At 52.9% G+C, this 16,624-nt stretch overlaps 1 protein-coding gene across 1 annotated transcript in view; it reads right to left on the minus strand.

Annotated features, from left to right (window-relative positions):
• The window catches only part of LOC138301424 (H-2 class II histocompatibility antigen, E-S beta chain), a 62,706-nt gene that overhangs the window by 35,147 nt on the left and 10,935 nt on the right, over positions 1-16,624 (minus strand). The window contains exon 3 of the mRNA XM_069241905.1: positions 986-1,264. Coding sequence (XP_069098006.1) covers positions 986-1,264 — 279 coding nt within the window. The remainder of the gene's footprint in view (positions 1-985; positions 1,265-16,624) is intronic.

Consider the following 16,624-nt stretch of genomic DNA (forward strand, 5'->3'; position numbering starts at 1 on the left):
AAGGGGGTTGGATGCCATGGAAGTCTTTGTGGCAACTTTGGTTAATGTCCTCTCAAGTTTGTTTAGAAGTCTGCTTTCTCATACAAAATGGTGACATGTTAGTAATTTCTGTTGAGAGAATGGGAGATGCCTTAGTTTAAAAGACCAATGAAACGTATTAGAATTTGCAGATCACCAAGGGTTATTTATAGTCCAATGTGGGATAGGGAGGGTCTTTTAAAAAGTAATGATGTGATGGACTGATAATAGATATCTAACTATAAAACAGTTGAGTGTGAAGTTGGTGGCATGTTTTTGTTTGATTTCTTTTAGAAGAGTGTTGGCTGTTTGTGAATTCTGGGAGGGGGTAGTGAGTTTTATGTCTCAGATAGTGAAACAAACCAAGGCAATGAGTGTGTTGATCTTTTATCCCAAATCTTTAAAACATCCAAAGTGATGTGTGGTGAGATGCATTTGAACGAGGACTGCACAGTGCACTTCAGGCCAGCAGGAATATCACAGCTGCTGATTTCATACGTAAAGCCATTTATGCTGGTAATGTCTGTGAAGATTACAAGAGAAATGAGATTGCTGATGTGAGTATCAGATATGTCAAAGATTAGTGCTCACTCTACAAGGGGAGCTATGATTAATAAGGGTTGTCTATCAGAAGGAGGTTTGAGTGAAATGTTTATGGCTGAGTATTAGTGAAATGAAAGGGTGTTTGCAAATTTTTGGAAGATACATACTCCCTTTAGCAAGGACTATATCATGGCACCTCCTTTTACAGATACAAAAAGCAGCTCTATCTCTAAACTTAAACTTTTCTGCATTTTCAAGCACCCCACTCTTTCTACTAAATTATTCAAGACAGAGATCCTCCTGGGGGCAGAAGAGGATAAAGGTTCTCTTAATAGAGTGAATGTGCTTTAGCAAACACAATTATTGAACACATAGGGCCATTTATGGTAATGGAAGAGAGAGTCATGAAACTGAAAGCTCTTACTCCACTCAAGGCGGATCGGCTGCTCCAGGCTGATGTGTTCCACCTCGCAGATGAAGATGTCTCCATGCTGGATGGTGGTACTCAATAGTACCATGATCTGGGCAGTCCAGTCTCCATTCTGGAGCAGCTCTGAGGACACCACGCCTGGGTCTTCCAGGCCATTCTTGAACCAGCGGACTGTGATGCCGTAAGGATAGAAACCATTCACATTGCATGTGAGGCGGTGTGGCTTCTTCGGGTCCACAGTCTTCGATGCGTACAATCTCACTGAGGGCTTCACTGTGAGAAGGAAAGGTGATATGGAGGGTCAGGACAAAGTGTTTTAAACTCTTTTTTAGAAAGCATGAATTACATCTGAAATATGTGCCCTTTGTAGTATATCTTACCTGTACTATGGACTGATTGAGGCGATCAAGGGGCTTTGTTGCTGAATATAGAGGCTAGACATGGTATATCACCCTAAAGTAGTACCGATGCAGTGAGCATGGCCTGATGGAGGGATGCTTTGGGGCACAACAGAGCCACCAGTGACCAAGGCAAACATGGACTGAAAATGTAAACGGATGAGGCCGTTTTCACTAGTTTAATGATTAATTGCACTTGGCTCTTTTATACTGGTTGTGTTGAGTCAGGCCTAGCTTACCCATTATAGCCTCTGGTGAGTTGCATCAGAGAGCAACAACTCAAGTGCTTCAGTGGTAAGATACAGACAACAAGTGGCCTACTCTAGAACCCACAGAGGAATATGAGTTGGGGAAGAAGCATTGCAGCAGCTGTATATTACAAAACTGAGTGAGAAAATATCGCCTTGCCAAAATACTGGCTCCAGGATATCAAACACCACAATATTATGACAATATACATATAAAGGTAAGTTTGGATTTACTATTAATAACACCACTTCTCAGGTAAGACTATATGACGATATATATACCTTCAAGATACGTAGATGAAGAGGTTGGAATATTAAATTTACACCTCTGTAAAGACTTAGCTTCACAATACTGGATTCGAGATTTGGCAGGACAATATTTTGCCATTCTATGCTGTGGAAGAACACTTCTTCTGACTTTTGGGGCCCACCTAAGCTGAGCTACAGGCTACTGGGGAACTATAAATGTCTAAGAGGCTCTCAAGATACACTGCAAAGCAAGTCAGCAGTTCAACAATGGAGAGATGACCTATGGTTGTTGGAAGAGGACTGGATAGAGGGTTTTATTGACTTGACAGAAGAGCTGAGCACCTGAGCCATAGATACCCAGAAGGGTGGGGGTATCCCACTGACTGCAAGCCTGGCAATGCTAGAGGCAGTAGATAAGCAGGCATTACTCCCTCTCCCTCACCAGCCTCCATTCAAAAGGAGATATATATATATAAATATATATATATATATATATATATATATCATTTTTTGTTTTGCCTATAACTTTGGAGCAACTTGAAGAATCTTCACAAAATTTTAAAAACTGATCAGTTCAGCTGCTGTCTTGACACTTAGGGTGATCCGTCAAGCGGGCCCAAGAAAAAAAGGTGCATTTTCCCAAAGGGTCATTAAACACAATTACAGCCAGAACTGCTGAACGGAATTACACAAAATCTGGCAGGGAGCGAGATCTTAGTACGCAGATCGTGCCGTTTGTTATTTGGCATAAATCAGTTCAGTAGTTTTGGAGTTATTGAAGGAAAAATAAATACAGCTATCTGGGTAGAGCCTAAGCACAGATCTCATGGTGAGATAGGATTAACTGTCAGCACTTTGACCAGGAAGTACTGGCAGTCATCTTGGGACCAACATACATGATAGCGGCCAGTGAAACACTGTAGCGAATGGCAGGTTTTGAAAGTCACAAAAAGGAGAACGTATAAAGGGGTGATAACAGATTTTAGTTACAATATAAATCATTTGTTGATGATATCATGCTAATTTTAGGAACTGTTGAGTGTTCTAAGGTGATTTTACCCTGTGAAAATGCCTTCTGCTGGGATTTCATGAATTATGTTTCATAGAAAACTGTTTTCTCATGATTTTCCCATAAAGGTTATGGAAGATTCTTCAGAAACTAAAATGGGAGCATATTTTCTGTAACTTCAGACTATCTTTCTCAGCCATGAGAATGAAGTCTGACATTCATTCTGAGCAGCCGGTCAGTGTGATGCCCTTGTGTTCTGCTGCAGCCTCCCAGAGTGTTCTAAAGAACAATTAGAGGGCCAACAGTCTTACGTATGGCAAAAGTGTGGCACACCTGAAGCCATCTTGATGGAATCAAACTGGTACAACCTAAAACATTTAATTTAGAAAGGAAGAATATGAAGGGGTTAATTTTGTCATACAAATTATGGTTGGTGCTGTAGAAAGAAAAATTAGGACATGTTTTAAGTGAGTTCTCAAATATCTTCCGCTTCTATTTCATATAAAAATTCTGACATGCAGACTGGAAAATGCACTTTTAACACCAGCAGCGGACTGCCAGTTAACTCCCTAGTGATCAGCATCTTCTCTCCAGATTTCTAATGAGCAACTAGAATGCTAACATTCTGAATTTATGCCAAAAGTGTGGCATGTCTGAACGCCATCTTGATTGCATCGAAGTGGAAAACTGAAAGCATTTTCTACTGAGGATACTGCAGTAAATGAGGTGATTAGGGAGCTTCATAACAAATAAGTCTCCCAAGATGGCCACCAGAGAAAAAAGAGCCCAAATGTAGCACAAATATCACCCAAATGTAGTCCACGTATAGCCCAATTGCAGAAGTGTGAAAACACTTCATTTTTTTTTGCAATTTTATATAGCGCAGACTTGACCCAAAGATATTGGAGTGCTTTACCTGACCATTAGTTACATTACACAAGGACACATTCATTTTGGTTTTAGGCATGGGGAGGTTAAGTGATTTGCCCAAAATCACAGGATGTCGAACTGATGTTGAAACTCAAACCTAGTTCCCCAGCTGCAAAGTCTGCAGCTCTGGTTGTAACGCCACATCCTCTCCCCTAACTGTAACAAATAATCAAGTGATCAACTAGATAAAAAACACAAATATAGCAAACAATTTAAAAGTGCTTTGTTGCTATTTGAGACCTCAGAAAATATGTCCTTCTTTTAGTTTTTTACAGCACTAACCATAATTTCTACGGGAATAAGACACTTTCATTTTTATAATTTAAGGAAATGCTCAAGGTATTACAGTTTTGATTACATCAAGACAATGGTAGGCGTGCCACACTTTTGTAATAAATATAGAATGTTAGCAATCTAGTTGTTTATTAGAATACTGTGGGGAGGCAGAGGTCAGGGGAACGGATTTGGATATTTGTGGCAGGGAGGAAGGTGCAGAGGCAACATGCTTACCACGCTGGGCAGACGGGAGGGACAGTGGCAGCACAACGGCCCATGGAGGGCAGGGAAAAGGGGGCAGGGGCAACAAACCAACCATGCACGACAGGCAAGAGATGTTGTGGAAATATAAGAGACTATAGACGGTAGAATGAAGAGGCAGTGTCAGTACAACCATACATGCCAACAGACCTGATTCAGGCAGGAGAATCCTGATGTTGTTAAGCCCAAAAGGGCTTTATTTTATTTGTCTCCTGCCTAAAATATCCTCTTTTTCAATGTAAGTCAATTTGAAAAATCAGTACCCCGGGTTTTTCTTTTTCAGTATCTTCCTCTTACTAAATTCAATATGTTGGCAAGTATGATACACTGGAGCACAAAGGGCAGGAGGAATAGGGTAGGGACATGGACTCGGATAACTAAGGGCAGGAGGGAGATGGGCAGGGGCGCCAAACTGACCTTACATGGCAGTCATCAGGGGTTGCATCAGCACAATACACCACACAGAGCAAACGGGACGGCAGTGCAGTACAATGGACTATGGAAAACAATAGGGAGGGGACCATGCACATGGATAACAGAGAGCAGAGGGGAAGAGGCAAAGGCATCAAACTGACCAAACCGGACAGACATGAGGGACAGTTGCAGCACAACGGACCATGAAGGGCAAGAGGGAGGGGACAGGGGCACAACAACAGACCAGGCAAGGCAGGAGGGAGGGGATAGGGCCTGCACATGCTAAACAGAGGGCAGGGGCAAGGAATCAGGAGCAGCAAGCTGACCATGGAGGGCGGGTGGGATAGGCACTGGAAACACAACACACCACAGAAAGCAACGGTGAGACTAATGGCACACACAGACAACAGAGGGAGGGGGTTGGGGCAGAAACCTGACCACACAGGGCAGGTGGGAGGGGCTGTGGCAGCACAGAAGACCATACATTGCAAGCGGGAGGGTAAGTGACAGCATAACAGCCATGGTGGGCAAGAGGGAGGGGACAGGGGCACAACAACAGACCAGGCAAGGCAGGAGGGAGGGGATAGGGCCTGCACATGCTAAACAGAGGGCAGGGGCAAGGGAGCAAGAGCAGCAAGCTGACCATGGAGGGCAGGTGAAGCACAACACACCACAGAAGGCAACAGTGAAAGTGATGGCACACACAGACAACAGAGGGGAGGGGGTTGGGGCAGAAATCTGACCACACAGGGTAGGTGGGAGGGGCTCTGGCAGCACAGACCATACATTGCAAGCTGGAGGGTAAGTGACAGCATAACAGCCATCGTGGGCAAGAGGGAGGGGGCAGGGGCATGCACAAAGGACCAACAAGGACATAAGGGAGGGGTAGGTGCTGGACACAGACAAGAGAGGGCAGGGGAGGAGGCTTCACAATAGACAACAAAGGGCAGGCATGAGGAGCAGTTGCAGCACAACAGAACATGGAGGGCAGAAGGGAGTGGCAGGAAGATGGACCATGGAAGACAGGAGGGAGGTAGGGGCATTAACCTTAGACAGGCAGGGTGGAGGTGGCAGGGACAGGAGTCAGCCACCTGACCATGCTAGGCAGGTGGGAGGGGCAGTGGCAGCTCCACAGAACACCCAGAGTCTGTAGGAGGGGCAGGTCCATGGAACATAGTGGGCAAAAAGGAGGGAGCAGGGGCATGCACATAGTGCACGGGGAAAGAGGCTAAGCAGGAGGGTAATGATGGGGCAGAGAATTGGGGAACGGAGGGCAGGAGGAGTGGGCAGGGACATCAAGCTGAATGGAGGACAGTGGCAGCAAATCAGACCATGCAGGGCAGGAGTGAGGGGGCTGGTGCATGAAACAGAGGTTAGGGAGGAGGTGGATGGGGCAGTACGCTAACTGTTCGGGGCAGGTGGAAAGGGCAGTGGCAGAAAAATAGCCACACAGGGTTGTAGTGAGGGAGCAGGGGCATCAACTTGGACAATAGATGACAAGGAGGTGGGGGGAGGGGGACTGCAAGCTTGGATTTGGGTAGCACAATGCCAGGCCCTGGGTTCAACCTCCACACGGTGCAGTGAGATGAGCATCTTACTTCACTTAAAAAAAACTAGCAATTCATTGAAAAAAAACAGAGGTTACAGGGACATTATAGTCAGGAAATAGAATGAAAAACACCCTTATAAATTCACTGAAAAAAGCAAAGGTTACAGGGACGTCATAGAAAGGCTCAGAATTTACACGTACAAAACCATAGAGATTCAGCAGTTATTTCAAGTAACTATAACTCGCAGCTTCGCCATGCACTGCTAATTACCCCAGATATTACATCACTCCTGACATCTTCTATGACATCATTGACATTATCACTCTAACATTTGCAGTAAAATTATTGATGAAAAAAATGTGCGTGGCGAGGGCGTGAGTTATAGTTACCTCAGCGCACGAATTATAGTTATTGGAGTAACCGTAACAGCTGAATTTCTATGGTTTTGTGCACGTAAAATCTGAACCTAACTATAACGTCCATGTAACCTTTGTTTTTTAGTGAATTCATATATATATATATATATATATATATGTGCAAAAAACAAAGGAGAACTCTGGGAAGTTCCCAATTTTAGGTGGAGAGCTGCTCTAGTAAGGAGCATCCTGCAACACCAGCGACACTCTAGATTTGCTCACCTCAAATGTCTGCTTATCTAGCAAAGTTTTTAAGCATAGGATCAGCACAGTGCTATCCTCGCCGAGCTAGATAGTGACAAAATCTTTTGCCATTTGTACAGCAAATTCTTTAAGCATAGGATTGACATAGTGCCATCCTTGCCGAGCTGTAAAATAACAAAAGCCATTTACCACTCCAGCACAGTATTACAGCTTTGGACTTGTCAAATACCGTCCAAGCCAACCTGGAATGAGTAAAGCAACCCCTGACATATGTTTCGCTCTCATTAGAGCTCTTCAGAGGGGTATAGCTTTGTCCAGACACCAAGGAGCACCCAGTATAAGTCAAACCTTTACTCATTCCAGGTTGGCTTGTATGGTATTTGACCAGTCCAAAGCTGTAATGCTGTGCCTGGAGTGGTAAATGGCTTTTGTTATTTTACAGCTCGGCAAGGATGGCACTATGTCAATCCTATGCTTAAAGAATTTGCTGTACAAATGGCAAAAGATTTTGTCACTATCTAGCTCGGCGAGGATAGCACTGTGCTGATCCTATGCTTAAAAACTTTGCTAGATAAGCAGACATTTGAGGTGAGCAAATCTAGAGTGTCGCTGGTGTTGCAGGATGCTCCTTACTAGAGCAGCTCTCCACCTAAAATTGGGAACTTCCCAGAGTTCTCCTTTGTTTTTTGCATAATTTATGCGTCACTCTAACCCTGAAAGGGCCTTGGTTTGATATATATATATATATATACACACATTGTACATACATATATATATGTACATACATGAATATACACACATATATATATATATGCTTCTAGTGAGACATTTTCATCCACTGGTCGGTTCAGCTGTCATTCAGATTTTGCTTCCGCCCAGCACCCTATAATACAGGAGGCAACAGGCGAGCCCACCTCAGGCATTGGCTCCCTTCACTGTGAGTGACGGAATTTTACTTATGCACAATGTGCACATCCAGTGTAAAAATAACCCTCTTCAATGTCCTGGACGGTGTACTGATGTGTTCTTTCAATGGTTCTGCATTTTTAGAAATTATTTTAAAATACAGATCCTGCTGCATCTATGCATAGGTAATCTACACTGTAGAGTACTGCTGGAGTCATACTAGTGTTTCTATAGTGATGTGTTTCCAGCAGGCTCTCCTTGAGGGCCACACTCACCCCACGCCCATCCATCACAGGTGTCACTGGTCAGGTGACCCTGCAAATAAAACGGGCCGGGTGCACGTGCTCTGGGACAGTTCTAGTACCCACAATCATGTGCTGTGTGGTCATTTTAGCTAACACGAGGGCCTAGAGCCCCCAGCACCACAATGGCGATGAGGGAGTCTGACCCCACGTGCGTGCTCGCAACTACTCTGCTGTTCCTTATGGGGGAAGGGTAGCCTCAGTCTAAGGCACCCCTGCACCTACTGCCCTCACGACAGATACGGGCGCAGGACGAGAAGAAGGCCACCCAGTGCAGACCCTGGCATCCCCCAGTGAGACCCCTGCAGCCGCCCACATGCTGATGCCCCTGCAGCTGTAATGCTGACCGGCCATGCAGCGTGAAGCCAGTGAACAATACGATGGGGGTGTTGCAAATAGCGTCGCAGTTCTCACGCTTGCATGAAGCGAGCGGCCTCCCCCATCCGGCGGTGCATGTGTGGGCACAAAGAAGGACTGTGCCAGCAGGGAAGCGGGCAAAGGGCCTGCAAGGAAGACGTGCAAGCGGCCCCTGCAGCTTCTCGGGCTGAAAGTGGTGCAGCGAGACGTGCAGGCTGCCTGCCCATGAGCGTGGTACCCGCCGAGGAGACTGCCCCCCATCTGTACATGCCCCAGAGAGAAGCACCTCGCTGCTTGCCCATGAGCGTGGTACCCGCCGAGGAGACTGCCCCCCATCTGTACATGCCCCAGAGAGAAGCACGCCGCTGCCTGCCCATGAGCGTGGTACCCGCCGAGGAGACTGCCCCCCATCTGTACATGCCCCAGAGAGAAGCACGCCGGCTGCCTGCCCATGAGCGTGGTACCCGCCGAGGAGACGGCCCCCCATCTGTACATGCCCCAGAGAGAAGCACGCCGGCTGCCTGCCCATGAGCGTGGTACCCGCCGAGGAGACTGCACCCCATCTGTACATGCCCCAGAGAGAAGCACCTCGCTGCCTGCCAATGAGCGTGGTACCCGCCGAGGAGACTGCACCCCATCTGTACATGCCCCAGAGAGAAGCACCTCGCTGCCTGCCCATGAGCGTGGTACCCGCCGAGGAGACTGCACCCCATCTGTACATGCCCCAGAGAGAAGCACCTCGCTGCCTGCCAATGAGCGTGGTACCCGCCGAGGAGACTGCACCCCATCTGTACATGCCCCAGAGAGAAGCACCTCGCTGCCTGCCAATGAGCGTGGTACCCGCCGAGGAGACTGCCCCCCATCTGTACATGCCCCAGAGAGAAGCACGCCGGCTGCCTGCCAATGAGCGTGGTACCCGCCGAGGAGACGGCCCCCCATTTGTACATGCCCCAGAGAGAAGCACGCCGGCTGCTTGCCCATGAGCGTGGTACCCGCCGAGGAGACTGCACCCCATCTGTACATGCCCCAGAGAGAAGCACCTCGCTGCCTGCCCATGAGCGTGGTACCCGCTGAGGAGACTGCCCCCCATCTGTACATGCCCCAGAGAGAAGCACGCCGGCTGCCTGCCAATGAGCGTGGTACCCGCCGAGGAGACTGCCCCCCATCTGTACATGCCCCAGAGAGAAGCACGCCGGCTGCCTGCCAATGAGCGTGGTACCCGCCGAGGAGACGGCCCCCCATCTGTACATGCCCCAGAGAGAAGCACCTCGCTGCCTGCCAATGAGCGTGGTACCCGCCGAGGAGACGGCCCCCCATCTGTACATGCCCCAGAGAGAAGCACGCCGCTGCCTGCCCATGAGCGTGGTACCCGCCGAGGAGACTGCCCCCCATCTGTACATGCCCCAGAGAGAAGCACGCCGGCTGCCTGCCCATGAGCGTGGTACCCGCCGAGGAGACTGCCCCCCATCTGTACATGCCCCAGAGAGAAGCACGCCGCTGCCTGCCCATGAGCGTGGTACCCGCCGAGGAGACTGCCCCCCATCTGTACATGCCCCAGAGAGAAGCACGCCGCTGCCTGCCCATGAGCGTGGTACCCGCCGAGGAGACTGCCCCCCATCTGTACATGCCCCAGAGAGAAGCACCTCGCTGCCTGCCCATGAGCGTGGTACCCGCCAAGGAGACTGCACCCCATCTGTACATGCCCCAGAGAGAAGCACCTCGCTGCCTGCCAATGAGCGTGGTACCCGCCGAGGAGACTGCACCCCATCTGTACATGCCCCAGAGAGAAGCACGCCGCTGCCTGCCAATGAGCGTGGTACCCGCCGAGGAGACTGCCCCCCATCTGTACATGCCCCAGAGAGAAGCACGCCGCTGCCTGCCCATGAGCGTGGTACCCGCCGAGGAGACTGCCCCCCATCTGTACATGCCCCAGAGAGAAGCACCTCGCTGCCTGCCCATGAGCGTGGTACCCGCCGAGGAGACTGCCCCCCATCTGTACATGCCCCAGAGAGAAGCACCTCGCTGCCTGCCCATGAGCGTGGTACCCGCCAAGGAGACTGCCCCCCATCTGTACATGCCCCAGAGAGAAGCACCTCGCTGCCTGCCCATGAGCGTGGTACCCGCCGAGGAGACTGCACCCCATCTGTACATGCCCCAGAGAGAAGCACCTCGCTGCCTGCCAATGAGCGTGGTACCCGCCGAGGAGACTGCACCCCATCTGTACATGCCCCAGAGAGAAGCACGCCGCTGCCTGCCCATGAGCGTGGTACCCGCCGAGGAGACTGCCCCCCATCTGTACATGCCCCAGAGAGAAGCACCTCGCTGCCTGCCCATGAGCGTGGTACCCGCCGAGGAGACTGCCCCCCATCTGTACATGCCCCAGAGAGAAGCACCTCGCTGCCTGCCCATGAGCGTGGTACCCGCCAAGGAGACTGCACCCCATCTGTACATGCCCCAGAGAGAAGCACCTCGCTGCCTGCCCATGAGCGTGGTACCCGCCGAGGAGACTGCACCCCATCTGTACATGCCCCAGAGAGAAGCACCTCGCTGCCTGCCAATGAGCGTGGTACCCGCCGAGGAGACTGCCCCCCATCTGTACATGCCCCAGAGAGAAGCACCTCGCTGCCTGCCAATGAGCGTGGTACCCGCCGAGGAGACTGCACCCCATCTGTACATGCCCCAGAGAGAAGCACGCCGCTGCCTGCCCATGAGCGTGGTACCCGCCGAGGAGACTGCCCCCCATCTGTACATGCCCCAGAGAGAAGCACGCCGCTGCCTGCCCATGAGCGTGGTACCCGCCGAGGAGACTGCCCCCCATCTGTACATGCCCCAGAGAGAAGCACCTCGCTGCCTGCCCATGAGCGTGGTACCCGCCAAGGAGACTGCCCCCCATCTGTACATGCCCCAGAGAGAAGCACCTCGCTGCCTGCCCATGAGCGTGGTACCCGCCGAGGAGACTGCATCCCATCTGTACATGCCCCAGAGAGAAGCACCTCGCTGCCTGCCAATGAGCGTGGTACCCGCCGAGGAGACTGCCCCCCATCTGTACATGCCCCAGAGAGAAGCACCTCGCTGCCTGCCCATGAGCGTGGTACCCGCCGAGGAGACTGCACCCCATCTGTACATGCTCAAGGCAGCGGCCCAGAGAGAAGCTCCTCGCTGCCTGCCCATGAGCGTGGTACCCGCTGAGGAGACTGCACCCCATCTGTACATGCTCAAGGCAGCGGCCCAGAGAGAAGCACCTCGCTGCCTGCCCATGAGCGTGGTACCCGCCGAGGAGACTGCACCCCATCTGCACATGCCCCAGAGAGAAGCACCTCGCTGCCTGCCCATGAGCGTGGTACCCGCCAAGGAGACTGCACCCCATCTGTACATGCCCCAGAGAGAAGCACCTCGCTGCCTGCCCATGAGCGTAGTACCCGCCGAGGAGACTGCCCCCCATCTGTACATGCCCCAGAGAGAAGCACGCCGGCTGCCTGCCAATGAGCGTGGTACCCGCCGAGGAGACTGCACCCCATCTGTACATGCCCCAGAGAGAAGCACCTCGCTGCCTGCCCATGAGCGTGGTACCCGCCGAGGAGACTGCCCCCCATCTGTACATGCCCCAGAGAGAAGCACGCCGGCTGCCTGCCAATGAGCGTGGTACCCGCCGAGGAGACTGCCCCCCATCTGTACATGCCCCAGAGAGAAGCACGCCGGCTGCCTGCCCATGAGCGTGGTACCCGCCGAGGAGACTGCCCCCCATCTGTACATGCCCCAGAGAGAAGCACCTCGCTGCCTGCCCATGAGCGTGGTACCCGCCGAGGAGACTGCACCCCATCTGCACATGCCCCAGAGAGAAGCACCTCGCTGCCTGCCCATGAGCGTGGTACCCGCCGAGGAGACTGCACCCCATCTGCACATGCCCCAGAGAGAAGCACCTCGCTGCCTGCCCATGAGCGTGGTACCCGCCGAGGAGACTGCACCCCATCTGTACATGCCCCAGAGAGAAGCACCTCGCTGCCTGCCCATGAGCGTGGTACCCGCCGAGGAGACTGCACCCCATCTGTACATGCCCCAGAGAGAAGCACCTCGCTGCCTGCCAATGAGCGTGGTACCCGCCGAGGAGACTGCACCCCATCTCTACATGCCCCAGAGAGAAGCACGCCGCTGCCTGCCCATGAGCGTGGTACCCGCCGAGGAGACTGCACCCCATCTCTACATGCCCCAGAGAGAAGCACGCCGCTGCCTGCCCATGAGCGTGGTACCCGCCGAGGAGACTGCACCCCATCTGCACATGCCCCAGAGAGAAGCACCTCGCTGCCTGCCCATGAGCGTGGTACCCGCCGAGGAGACTGCACCCCATCTGTACATGCCCCAGAGAGAAGCACGCCGGCTGCCTGCCCATGAGCGTGGTACCCGCCGAGGAGACTGCACCCCATCTGTACATGCCCCAGAGAGAAGCACGCCGGCTGCCTGCCCATGAGCGTGGTACCCGCCGAGGAGACTGCCCCCCATCTGTACATGCCCCAGAGAGAAGCACGCCGGCTGCCTGCCCATGAGCGTGGTACCCGCCGAGGAGACTGCCCCCCATCTGTACATGCCCCAGAGAGAAGCACCTCGCTGCCTGCCCATGAGCGTGGTACCCGCCGAGGAGACTGCACCCCATCTGTACATGCCCCAGAGAGAAGCACGCCGGCTGCCTGCCCATGAGCGTGGTACCCGCCGAGGAGACTGCACCCCATCTGTACATGCCCCAGAGAGAAGCACGCCGGCTGCCTGCCCATGAGCGTGGTACCCGCCGAGGAGACGGCCCCCCATCTGTACATGCCCCAGAGAGAAGCACGCCGGCTGCCTGCCCATGAGCGTGGTACCCGCCGAGGAGACTGCCCCCCATCTGTACATGCCCCAGAGAGAAGCACCTCGCTGCCTGCCCATGAGCGTGGTACCCGCCAAGGAGACTGCCCCCCATCTGTACATGCCCCAGAGAGAAGCACCTCGCTGCCTGCCAATGAGCGTGGTACCCGCCGAGGAGACTGCACCCCATCTGTACATGCCCCAGAGAGAAGCACGCCGGCTGCCTGCCCATGAGCGTGGTACCCGCCGAGGAGACTGCACCCCATCTGTACCTGCCCCAGAGAGAAGCACGCCGGCTGCCTGCCCATGAGCGTGGTACCCGCCGAGGAGACTGCACCCCATCTGTACATGCCCCAGAGAGAAGCACGCCGGCTGCCTGCCCATGAGCGTGGTACCCGCCGAGGAGACTGCCCCCCATCTGTACATGCCCCAGAGAGAAGCACCTCGCTGCCTGCCCATGAGCGTGGTACCCGCCGAGGAGACTGCACCCCATCTGTACATGCCCCAGAGAGAAGCACGCCGGCTCCCTGCTGAGACGCCACCCACAGGTGAGAGGAGCGTTGGGTCAGCCCTCCCGCTGACCCCCAGGAGAGTAAGGCCCACAGTGCTAGGAAGGCTGCTGCGGCCTCCAAAGATAATGCGGCTGCCCTGCCTACCTGAGGCATTTGTGGGAGAAGGGCCAGGCCAAGACAGCCTTTAAGGGGGGCCGGGCTGCTCCAGTGTTGCGTGGCTCCCAACCAGCATTCCCAGCCCCAGTAACCAGCAGCAAGAGGGAAGCGGGCGGCCAGTGAGAAGTGGAGCTGCAGTGCCACCTAGTGGCCACTGGTGGTTACTGCCCCCGTTAAAGTGATAAAGTGTGCATTGGCCAAAGAAACGACCCGCAGCGCTAAGAAGGCTGCCGTGGCCCATGATTTAAGTGGCAGCAGCACCCGATGACATTTGCATGCTGCCCCCAGTCCCAAGGCATTGCAAAACTAACCGAGGTTTCTGAATAAAGGGACCCAAAGAGGTGAGCAACCCCTGCTCGACCCAGAGAGGAGAAAGACTGAGCAGCACGCCGGCTACCAGAAGCTACTCTCCCGGCGGACAGCCAGCAGTGAGGAGCACTGTGCACGCACCTCCTAGTGACTGTCTGCTGGTAGCGCGGTTAGGAAGATAGCGCCGCACGCCCCTAGAGGTGGACAGCCACCGCAGCAAGAGGGAGAAACAGACATGCAAAGCACCAGCAGAAGGCGCCCATGAAGAAAGACTGAGAGCACGAAGTCAGAGGTGCACAGAGGGTTGCACCAGCGAACCTGACAGCATGGGCAGGAGCCCGAGAGAGAGAGTCAGCCCAAAGAACAAGAAGGAATGTGACATGGCAGAGGCTGCACCAGCTGGCCACCCCCAGCAAGGATGGCCACTGTTTGCCCATCACTGAGCACGTCACACGGAGGGACCGACCCTGCCAAGCATGCCCGCACCGAGGCAGGACCAAGTGCTGCAATGGTGGAGCCTCGAGGCGCAACTGTTACACCCTCGAGTGAAGGAGAGAAGATGAAGGAAGGTGATCCAGCGAACGGAGCACCAAGGGGATCCCTGAGGAAGGGATGGGACCTGTGAGAGGAACACAAGGAGAAAGAATCAAGTCCTATTGACAGGGCTTAGCCTGTGAGAGGACGCAACCGAAGACAATACATTGTCCTAGGAGCAGGACACAACCAACAAGAAGTCCATGTGGAGTAACATGCGACCTGTGGCACAACGCCACCTCACGCAAGAAAAGGGAAAGGAGAGAGGAGCGTGTCACGACTCCACATCGTGAAGATGGTTGGAAGAAGAAACGTGTGTGACAAACTTGTCACACCAAACATCCATAACACCACAGGTGTGCAGGAGAAAAGGAAGAGGAGCAATAAACTGAGGATTCCTACCAATACCGGAGACGGTTTCCATCAACACAAGCCAGCCACCGGGGTGCACAGACATCACTAACGACAGCTCTGCAGGTGGATCAACTGTAAGCCGCCACGAAGCACGAACCGCATCCAGGCCCAGCGCTTCACAGTGAGACCGTCCAGACACATGTCGCCCACTGCTTGACAATGATGGCATCCCTGCTGGTAGCTGCACATGCCGAACAAGAACCGCAAGTGGCTACGAAGTCCCTTTGGTCATCCTTTCTCCAAGCGGGACATCACCACCTGTCAATCATGTTTTAGATTTTAAGACTCCAGGAAACATGGAGGTCACGGATGGAGACGGTCACCCAAAGACTATCGGAAGAAGGCCTGTGCACCCGAGTCCCGATGGCCAGAGCACACAGACCCTGAGACAACCACCCTTTGTGGCTGCAAGCGTGACTTGGATATGGTCCTGTTGGCTGCTCCTCAGGGACGCCTTTGCTTGGCGATGATATGCCCCGCATAGTGCACATGGATACACAGCAGCCCGGCCAAAGGCCCTCAAGGAATCTCTTGTGCGAGGGAGTCCTGGTACGAAAGGGAAGTCTGAAACTGCTCTACCAGCGCACGTTGGAAAGCGTTATGGCCTTCAAGGAAGACGCCCATTCATCAATGTTGTCCTCAGTCTTAGCAGATTTTCCGTCCATTTAACCTGAGCGATTTCAAAGTGATCTCCGCACTGGACTCGCCCACCGCTCCTGATGCACACACACCGAACTATGTAAATAGACTCCACCATTGCTCAGGGTGCAACTTCACAGTGGACTTTGTAAATAAACTCCAACACCGTGAGACCAGGCGGGACGGGACAGACAGTGCCCAGGTGTACTGTAACCTCATGGACAGAGGATTGAGAGATCCAGACCCATTCAACACTGCCAGTCGAGCTCAGAGAAGTCTGGTTAAACTACAGAGACTTGCCGTGGTGCTGGGTCCCCCCAACTGCACCTGTCCACTCATCATACCCAGCAGACTGCCTGAAGAGACTCAGTGGAGTTCCGCGAGCGGCAGAGTTTGGGTGAATCGTGCTGTTTGGGCTGGTTTTCAGCACCAGGAGATTCTCTTGCACTGTAAAATCAGCGTGAACGGCATCACACAGAGCGCCAGAGGGCGCTAACTTCTTTCTGTCACTCGAGTAGATTTTCTACTCGAGCGGTAGCTTTCTCATTGTGAGGGGTCACAGCCTACTGCAACCGCTTGTTTTCAGAAATCTCGCTCCCGCTCGCCATATTAGCGTCACTTCGCGTAGTTTTTTGGAATTCTGGGCAGAGTGGGGAAAACTCCACGAACTCCGCCGGCAGAGCGGAATTCTCCACCCACCTCTAGTCATAGTC

This window comes from Pleurodeles waltl, chromosome 6 (genome assembly GCF_031143425.1).
Source record: "Pleurodeles waltl isolate 20211129_DDA chromosome 6, aPleWal1.hap1.20221129, whole genome shotgun sequence".
Classification (NCBI taxonomy): domain Eukaryota; kingdom Metazoa; phylum Chordata; class Amphibia; order Caudata; family Salamandridae; genus Pleurodeles; species Pleurodeles waltl.